We start from the raw sequence: 10,008 nt of genomic DNA on the forward strand, positions 1-10,008 counted from the left end.
TGCAGGGAACACGGGTTCGAGCCCTGGTCTGGGAAGATCCCACATGCCGCGGAGCAACTAAGCCCGTGAGCCACAACTACTGAGCCTGCGCGTCTGGAGCCTGTGCCCCACAACAAGAGAGGCTGCGACAGTGAAAGGCCCGCGCACCGCGATGAAGAGTGGCCCCCCGCTCGCCGCAACTAGAGAAAGCCCTTGCACAGAAACGAAGACCCAACACAGCCAAAAATAAATAAATTAATTAATTAATTAATTATTTTAAAAAAACTTTAAAAAAAATTAATTCATACAAACTGGATGTTTTTCCTAATACAAACATAATTTTTTCCACATTTATTGATTCACTTAAAATGTTTCCATAATTTGCATATAAGGCTGAGTGAACATATACTATTCTTTTTTTTTAACTTTTATTGAAGTATAGTTGATTTACAATGTTGGGTTTAATACTATTCTTGAATATGATACTCTCAAGCTTCAAAGCTGTATGTTACTACTCTCTCTTTTTTTTTTTTTTTTTACTACTCTTTTATGGGCACTGAAAGGTTTGTCTTTGCCTAACTGAAAGGTTTGCAACCACTTTCAAACACCAATAGAAGTTTTTTTGGTTTTTGGTTTTTGGTTTTTGTTTTGCCTCTGTGGAATGGGTTAATGTATAAGGAACAACTTTTCAGGAAGCTCTAAGGCATCGGTTGACCAAAAATGTGAGGCAGAAATACATATTCTGGTCTCACATTTTGACAGAAGATGCTTATCTGTAGCAGAAAATTTACATGAGGAGCCTGTCCTTTGATATGTATTAAAGAGTTCTTATTCATTGAATGAATCATTTAAATATTTTAACGATTAACGAAGTCACGAATGGACTCGGAGAGGCTGTCTTGTTTTTTTTATTGATCAATAATAAACTTGTCCTTTTAAAACAAATCCTAACAGCTTATTCAGCTTACATTCAAAGACCCTGCCACACACACATTCACAACTCTGTTGGCAAACTTTGAGAATAAAATACAGGTAAATAGTGAAATAATTCTTAAATAATTCTTCACTCCAAATAAAATACTTCTGCAAATATTTCCTAACAAAATCTAGTACAACAGTCCTGTTTGTGCTAAGATCCTTCCAAGTGTACTCAAAATTCCACTCATCAACCAAGTTTAAAGAAAAAAATACATTAATATGAACTATATTTTAAAGTTGACGTTTCCTGCTGAAATTGACTCTCTTCCAAACCTCCTAAAAAGCTTTTTCTACTTTGAATTTAAAACTCATCTATGTCACTGCACTTACTTTTAAATAAATTCCCTCTGTTGCTCAAGTTTTTGACATTTTATAAATCCATAGTGACTAAATTTTTCTAGGTTTCTCGTATACTTGTTACTGTTAATATTACTATAATTATTAATAATAAATTTACCATGCCTTGGGTGTTTGAAAACCTTATAGAGTTATACTTCTATTCTAACCATTTTAAACAACAATATTATGTTTATTTTCTCAAGAGGATGATAAATATGGGTATGGAGGATGACTTATACTAACAACTGTTTACAAAAATATATAAATATTTACCTTCACACTTCCCCCAAGTGTGCAAAATACTTCCTTGCTCTCTCAATCTGAGGTGGCATTCTTTAAAACCATATATGGAAGTGTGTGTTTGCCCTGTGCCCCAGAACCATCCTTCAGATGCGGTAACCTGGGAACTACATTAGCAGCCCTTTGAAACCTGCCTCAGTTCAAGGCTACTACTCAAACTCCCGCAAGCTTCAAACATCCCACTGCCTTCAGGGACTGTTTTGTTTTCATTTTTCCCAAAGTGAAAAAAAAGCACAATTAAATTCTACTGAGGCTACCACAAGGAATATCTAAATGTCATACTCTCCCACCCCCAACGCCACCTTCTCTTGCTGCTAACTCTGCCTCCGCCCATATCCCAACATTAATGTACATCGAGTCAAGAACCGTGGACGCGCTGTGGTCTTCAGGTTCGGCTAGCTTTCTCTTTGGCTGATCTCCCTCCAGGTTAAGATTATCTAAGTTGCATTTTTAGTTCTTCACTATTACTATAAACACATATTAAACAAATCTAGATGCATTCAAATATTTAACAAATATCTAAAAGTCTCCAGTCATATGCATTTTATGGATTGTTAGTAGCCTACAGTTTTTTTCTGGACCCACCCTGAATCACATTTAGTCTCCAAAAGTTACATGTCCATATGCTATAATACAGACAATTCCTAAAGTGTTGGCTGTGTGTTGAATGATCATTAAAATAGAGTCTTCTCTTGGAAATCCCACCCAGGATCAGCGCGGATTTAACCACTTCATTACAGGAGACCGGGCAGCATTCTCCTTCACGAGTTCTTCTCTCACTGCATTGCCATCTCCAGACGCCATGTCGTGCTCTGAAATTAGAAGGAATACAAATCATGTCCAAATGTTTATAACTTCAAGATCAAGTACGGTTTTGTCTTATTTTTATATTACAATGGATTTACAATGAAATCTTTAATAGATTCCAAGAGTCTATGCTGTGTTCACCTGCTCTCTATCAATTAGCACCTCCTTGAATTATTTCTCTTCATTCTCCTATTATCACCTGACATTATTCTATATATGCATTTGTCTTTTTTTCCCTGTATTATCTCACTCCACCACTAGAGTATCAACTCCATGAAGGCAGGGACTTTGTTTTGTTCACTGTTGCAACAGTGCCTGGAACATAGTAGGCACTTAATAAATACTTTCGGAATGAGCAATGCTGTAAGTATAGATCTCTAAGTAAGATTCTTATACTATCTGGTATGGAAGAGGAATTAGCTTATCGATGTGGCTCCAGAATACAGAAGGCAGGCCAAAGGGCAGAACTTTTATAAAGATAGTTCTTGCTCTACATAAAAGTTTGTAATATTTATAATTTTTTAAATGAAATTTTCTGCTTCTAAGAAAAATGAGGTGTGTTTGCTTTAGCAGTGCACATTCTGCTATATGAAGATTAACATGGCCCAGCAGTTAAATGAATGTACGTAAATTCATGAAACTCAATAAATCTTACCACTACCCCGCAACCCCCCCCAAAAAAAAAGCTGCTTGTGAATTCCCAATCTTGGAAAGGTGGAGAGCTCACTACTAAACAACAACAACAAATGAAGAAGGGAAACCAGGAAGTCCACTTGCCAAGAGTGTTGTGACCAACAGGTAGAAAGTTAGAGAAGACAACCTCATGCAATCAAGGTACGAAAGGCACCTCTGAGGTCCCTGTGCTGAGGAACCTTGGCTCCATTTACAAAGGCTTTGCAGAGGTGATATGAAGCCCAAGACAGGACAGAGGTCCCAAGCCCCCTCCTATAAACAGTAGCACTTGAAGCCCAGGAAGTCCCACGTGGACAATGCAAAACTGAACGGAAAGGCTCCCGGGCAGCCTTCCCATGAGGTCTTTAGGATATTCTGTGCTCCATCCTCAACCTGACTAAGGTTGACCGAGGTTACACTAATAGTCGAGCTCAGGAAAGGCAACACCTTAGGTCAGAAAATGCTTTTTCCATAAATTTCTAATAAGAATCTTGATACCTAATCTGGGTACAGAAATATTTTTTGTGTAACCCTTAATGTAACTTTCATCCAGCAAAATACAGTTGACCTTGAACAACGCTGGTGTTAGGGATGCCAACCCCCATGCAGTAGAAAACCCACCTACTGTTATACCTGCCCCCAAACAAAGGAATTGGTAAATGACTCACCCAAGGGCGGGAAGCTGAAACGGTTTGGATAGAATCAGGACTCAAACCCTAGTTCTTTGACTCCACGGATTGTGATCTCTAATCGAAAACAAACTGTTCCCCACACTTAGTTAATCTAAAGATCTGTAACATGAAAATACAGGTACTATGTTTACTGGGGAAAAAAATGTGCATATACGTGGATCCACACAGTTCAAATCCATGTTGTTCAAGGGTCAAGTGTATCTGTTTCCAAGGCATCTATACAGTGGTCAAGATTTTTGCAGAATCTGCAAGCAAACGAGAGAGGGTGACAGGCCCGAGGGAAAGAGACTGCACAAGGGTCCAGAGGAGCAGAAGACGTGCTCCTGTGTGTGCAGCAGGAAGGATGGAGGTGAGACAACAGAGTTGCATCACTGAGGAATATTCCAGAGGAGCTCGAGAGCCCCCCAGACCTTCATCCCAAACAGCAACAAAGATTCACCAGGGATTTAATTCTCTCTTGGTGGGAAAGATTCAGGTGCAATCTTAAACGAGTGAAGAGGGGTTCTAAAGTTGCTCCTTCAACGTTCTTTGTAGCCTACGGTTTTAAGAAAGCAAAATAAGACAAAAGAAGCTGCAAGTGTTTGAGGCAGCTAGCTGTGCTGAGGTAATAGGTTTCCCTGTACTAAAGACAGTCAAACCATTCAAAAAATTCCTCATTTCAGAAAGTAGATTGGTGGTTGCTAGGGGTTGAAGAGTGGGAGTAACTGCTTGATGGGTACTGGTTTTATCTGGAGCTGAGAAAAGTGCTCTGGAACTAGATAGAGATGGTGGCTTCCCAACACTGTGAATGTACCAAATGCCACTGAATTGTTCACTTTAAAAAGGTTAATTTTATGTTAAGTGAATTTCACCTCAACAAAAAAATTTTTCCAAACTTAAAATTCAATTTTCTTCCATTTTGCTTTTCAAGAACTATAGGGCCAAGTCATGAGTATTTATAATGTTAATACTGATCTCAATATCCGGATCAAGTACTCACATAGATATTCACCTAATAGGTTAAAAACAGGTTTTCAATTTAAATTAATGTTTAAGGGCATAGCCACACTTAAAAATAATAATTCACTGAAAAACACAGTATTTCCCCTGTATCTTGATGTATTTAACTGAACCCACACGTAAGAAGGAGGTAAAGCTGGGAAATAAGCACATTTGTCAATATTTCAAATCTTATTTAATTTGAAGTGCAAAGAACCAGAAACAAAAACTGAAATCGATATGGACTGTCAACTATTTGTATCTGAGGGGGGAAAGTATACAGTTTGTTGATACTAGCAGTTGCTCTGGCTACATGTTGTTTTAAATGAGCTACTTCCAATTTAATAAAGCTTTATTGTACTAACAATTTATTCAACAAGATAACCAAATAGGTTAATAGCACAGTCTTATAGGCTGTTTTTCTCACATTCTAACAACCTGTGTAAGAAATACGTAAGCACTAACAAGCAGTATGTGAGTATTACACACTTTCATTCAAAGGTTTAGAGATGACTCCCAAATTTTAATCAGAGACACCATCTCTTATTCTCTCCAAAATCCACAAAAAGGCATGCTTGGAATTATTCCATTTAAACACTTCCATTTGGTTTAAAAAAAGAAATGTTTTATATTTTCTATGTTGGCTCTTAAGCCTTCTCCAATAAATTCCTCACAGTACTCTTGCTATGTGAAGTTGGGAGAGAAGCAGCTTTGTCTAGTACGTATGTAAAACAGATCACTGAAGAATTTAAACAACTTTGTATATCTTGGTTATTTTTTATTACAGGTTTTTTCTGTAATCAATCATATTTATCCTCCATATAAACTGGGTAAACTTTACAAAAATTATATAATCTTCAAAATTATTAATGAGGTTTCTTTGAATAAAAGCAACAAATTTCAACAACCTCCCACCATCCCCTTAAGTAAAATAAAAGAAACTAAATCATTTAAACCAACATCTTATTCTACTCATCCATATTTTTTCTTATTCAAACTGAAAATGAGGCTATGTTTCAATGTTTATACAGGAATCAATTCTTACCTGTGTGAGAAACAAATCTCTGGTTGGCAGCCTTGGCTACTGAATATTGGAAGAAGGGAAACTTCAGACATTTGCCGGTCACCCTGTCACATATGCCCGACTGACAGCTGCAGGTCTGTTTGCATTCCATCCCAAAGGTGCCATACGGGCAGTCTAAGGATAAAGGGAAGATTGAGAGAGGGAGCTGCTTGTTGTACATACGCGTCCATCCTCACAGCCCGTGTGCACAGCCTCAGGAATTGAACAAACCTCATGAATATTGACTATCAGATAAAACCCAATTCTCCAAAAGTCCCAGGCTTTGAAAATTGAAACTTTAAGTCACAAATGTGAAATCACACACTAAGACCAGATAATGGATGCCTCACTTGTAGTGTCTTGCTGTGAAGTTTAACCGAAGACAGATACACGTAACCAATATCCTTGAACCAGTCTTAATTCTGTCTACTTTCTGCTTAGATACCAAAAGATGAGGTCTCATGGGCTACCTCTGTGACAGCTCAGTGAAGGTGGGCAATTGAACAGACATGTGCATCAGTTCCTCACAGAGTTTAAGAGATAAGATGCTGTATTTGAATCCCCTGTAATCACAGACAATTTACTGTTGTAAAGGTACAGGAAAGGGCTTAAACTAACCAGGGGCTAAGAGGGCGATCATCCTAGCTCTTCACGAAGTGGCTAAACCTCAATCTGCTCCAACTCTTACCAACTTCCTTATCTATCAAAATGGCGGTACAAATGTACCTAACTCCTCCAGATGTTAAGCGGATTCACTAATAAAACCCTCTGCAGAGCTAAGATCCAATATGCTAAATGACAAGAAAGCTGAGAATATATTCGTATACCTAACCAAATCTGGAAGCTTGTAGAGCTTCGATGTTTTCATACTTAGACTAAAACATACTATATTGAGAAAAAGAGAACAAACTCATTTAGTAAAAATGCATGGGTTTTATGATGTAAATAGCATCTCAATAGACTAGCCAGCCTTGAACAGTCAAGCAGAATATTTATTCTCATGGCATAAGAATATCCTTGTAAATGTACAATCACACATGGGTGAAGAAACAAGTTGTGAGGCATCTAAGTCTTTAGCAATCTAATATTCCACAGAATGATCAAGATAGATATTAACAAAATATATTTTTTAAAGAGATCTAGGACTGCTGTACTCTGCATCCTTCAGATTAGAGAAGCACCTGGTTTTAAACACTGGCCTCTCTGTTGGGAAGAATAGTTCTTAAAAGGGATCCTGAAAAAAGTCTCTGGCAGAAAAGCACACAGCATTGGGATCTGACTGTGTCTCCAGTGATATTGAAAACTAAAACTTTAGCCAAATTCTCAGTTATGCTTCTATTGTATCCCTCAATGTACTGAATAATGCTGGGCAGATAGTAGGTGTTCAATAAATATTGTTATCTGGGCAACGTGACACCAAACATCTGAATATTTAAAAAACATCCAGATACGCAGCTAACGTATACAGTTTTCATAGGGGTGTTCTTTAAAAAGTAAAAGCTAAACTAGAGAGTTTGCCTATAGCAAAATATAATGTATCTAACTGCTGAGGTTCACACAACCTCACTATTTGCAGCAGAGAGTAAATGTTCGAAACCAGACTCACTTGCAATCTGAAGGATGTCCAAGAGCTATCCTAAACAGCTTTTAAAAATATATCTTATTAACAGCTACCTCAATCATTCAGTGAATATTGGAGTGCTAAAGACTCCAGATGCCTTACAGCTTGTTTCTTTACCCATATGTAATTGGACATTTACAATCACACATACAGAGTCAATTTTTATGCCAAGAGAAAAAGCAATCCACGGCATATACTTGTTATATCATAAGTATGATTGTGTTAACCATTTCCTCCCTAACTTCCCTATGTGAAGTACTTTTTTCTTGGCTGATAAGCCCTATAATTTACAGAAAATACAGATCCTACTCAGCTGAAAGAAATGTATGTGAATGTCCACCAGAGAAAATGTTTCCTCACTATTCTACTTTTTATTGGTTATAAACAAAAATAAGCTAAGCAAAAAATAAAATTCTCCTAAAAGTTCAAGCATTTATTTCCTAACCTTTAGTATGTTTTGTGGCCTAAAAGGTAACTGATTTATAAAATATTTTTCTAAAAGAATTAATGGGATTAACTCAATACTGGATGATTATCATTCATAAAAGCTTACAGTTGTATTAAACACATAAAATCAGAATTATTTAGAAACTTCTCAGTCCCTTTAATTTTAAAAGCTTCTTTATAGCTGATTCACTTTGTCGTACAGCAGAAACTAACACAGCATTGTAAAGTAATTATACTCCAATAAAGATGTATAAAAAATAAAAATAAAAGCTTCTTTGTACTGTAAAACTGATGAATGGGGCTATAACATATGTGTTGAATCTTAATAATAGTTCTTAACATGAGATCATGAGGTATCCATACACAGAGTATTTTAAAATCACCATTCTTTCGTTTCTAAACATGTTAAACATTGTAAACTGCAGTCACTAAGTTTGAAATAAATTCTACAAATGTTTAACTACATTGTTTAGCTATAATTTCAACCTAATAAAGTTTTTCTGTAAGTCTGTAAGAGTGCTAACCTCTTTCTTTACAGAGTTCCAATTTTAATTTTTCTTTAGGTGTTATTTTTCCTGGTCTTACACTCGTTTTTCTAGATGACCAAAACCTTTTATAGAGTGGAATGAGGTTTGTTTTATACTTCAGGGTATCTTCCTCCAAGAATGTGAGTCATTTTGCTAGATGACTTAAGCTGCCCTATTTCACAAAGTGCATTAGTGTTCATCAGAAATATTTGATCTTGAGAGGTGCCCTCCATCCCGTGGACCCTTTTAAGATCAAAGAATCACTAAACCGCAGGGCTAGTCACCACTCCAAGAGGTTATCCAGTGCAGACCTCTGTAATCACTGACTGCAGAAGAGAGGACACCTAAACCATCCATAACAGATTACCTGTCAAGTTCCTGAAGTTTTCCAGAAAAGGAGGCAACACAGTCTTCAATCGGAACTTGAAAAAAAAAAAATCTCCTAGGCGTAATGAGTGAAATGCTGTATTCCTTTCTGGGCTTTCTTGCACACTGGGTTCAGTTGCAATCTGCAGAGTTATCTTTCTCTCTCTCTCTCTATGACAGCATCAGTGTGGGACCTGGTCCCTAACCCACCTGCATTTTCCCTCTTTGCATTTTGAGAAAAGGCTCCTCATCTCTCACGCTGGCTAAAAGCCCTCAGTGTGCCCTGGGCGGGGAGAAGAAAGGGGTCACTCTTTACCTTTGCAGATACCAAACTCGTCACCAAAATCATCCTCCTCACTGTAAAACTGACACCTCAGCCCGGGGCCACACTTCACGCCATCCATGCCTGAGACCGTGCGGTAGCAAGTTCCTCCCGGGCCAGCGGCGCACACCCGGCAGCAGCCACAGTCGTCCAGCACCGTCCTCTTACAGCGCAGGCTGCTTTTGCACTCGTGAGTGTCACAACGCTCGGGGCAATCGACCGCGTACTTGGTGCTCCAGGCCGCCGCCAGGTGCGCGCGGACCAGGAGCGTGGCCAGCAGCAGGAGGTTCTTCATGTTTCCCGCGGCGGCTCGGGCTCCGCTTCCCGCGGCGGGGTCTTTGCTGGCGGGAAGAAGCCGTCCAAAGTGGTAGCTGAGCCTCTGCCTACACGTTTATGAGTTTTATACACTGGGTTGCCCGCATGCTTGCTTCCCCGTCATCAATTTCCTCAACCCAGCAGCAGCGCTGTCCTCCTGCCAGGCTCTCTTGTTTTAGTTTATGAAATCCAGGATGAAGGCTGGATTAACACGCTGCTGCCATCCAGGAATTGAAAAGCACGAGCTGATGTCATCTGTTATGTTTAGATGGTTGTTTTGCATGAGGACTAAAACACTCGCTCACATCCGTCTCAAGGGCTCAAGGACGTCTGTGAAGGGGGAATAAAGAAGGCTGCACAACCTCCTCCAGGACAGGAATTGTTCGGACACCAGCACATCAGTTGGGGCATAGCTTTGTCTAGGAGCCTCTGCAGTCATGAGGAAAATTATATCGACATGAATCATCAGGACAGAAGAAGCTCCTTTTAAAAAAATAAATAAACATTTGGTATTTCCTTTCAATAAATAGCTATGAGATCATCTGGAAGAAGAAAGGGTTGTGGTGGGCCTTTTCAAGACTTAGAAGAAAGAAAATATTCTG

The 10,008-nt window shown here is 38.6% G+C and overlaps 1 protein-coding gene across 1 annotated transcript; it reads right to left on the minus strand.

Moving 5' to 3' along the window:
• Positions 1-871: 871 nt before the first annotated feature.
• Positions 872-9,782, minus strand: ESM1 (endothelial cell specific molecule 1). The gene is made up of 3 exons (XM_068532764.1): positions 9,086-9,782; positions 5,791-5,943; positions 872-2,408 (listed from the first exon to the last, which is right to left on the minus strand). The coding sequence occupies exons 1-3, from the start codon at positions 9,384-9,386 to the stop codon at positions 2,308-2,310; spliced, it is 555 nt and encodes a 184-aa protein (XP_068388865.1). The 5' UTR covers positions 9,387-9,782; the 3' UTR covers positions 872-2,307.
• Between the last annotated feature and the right edge of the window lie 226 nt (positions 9,783-10,008).

This window comes from Eschrichtius robustus, chromosome 2 (genome assembly GCF_028021215.1).
Source record: "Eschrichtius robustus isolate mEscRob2 chromosome 2, mEscRob2.pri, whole genome shotgun sequence".
Taxonomy (NCBI): Eukaryota; Metazoa; Chordata; class Mammalia; order Artiodactyla; family Eschrichtiidae; genus Eschrichtius; species Eschrichtius robustus.

Bases quoted from the DNA above. Each gene is read 5' to 3' on its own strand.
- ESM1 (XM_068532764.1), bottom strand. From the start codon at position 9,386: ATGAAGAACCTCCTGCTGCTGGCCACGCTCCTGGTCCGCGCGCACCTG. The intron at 5,944-9,085 runs GTAAAGAGTGAC...CTTTATCCTTAG, and splicing joins CGAGTTTGGTATCTGCAAAG to ACTGCCCGTATGGCACCTTT. The intron at 2,409-5,790 runs GTAAGAATTGAT...TTCTAATTTCAG, and splicing joins GAGATTTGTTTCTCACACAG to AGCACGACATGGCGTCTGGA.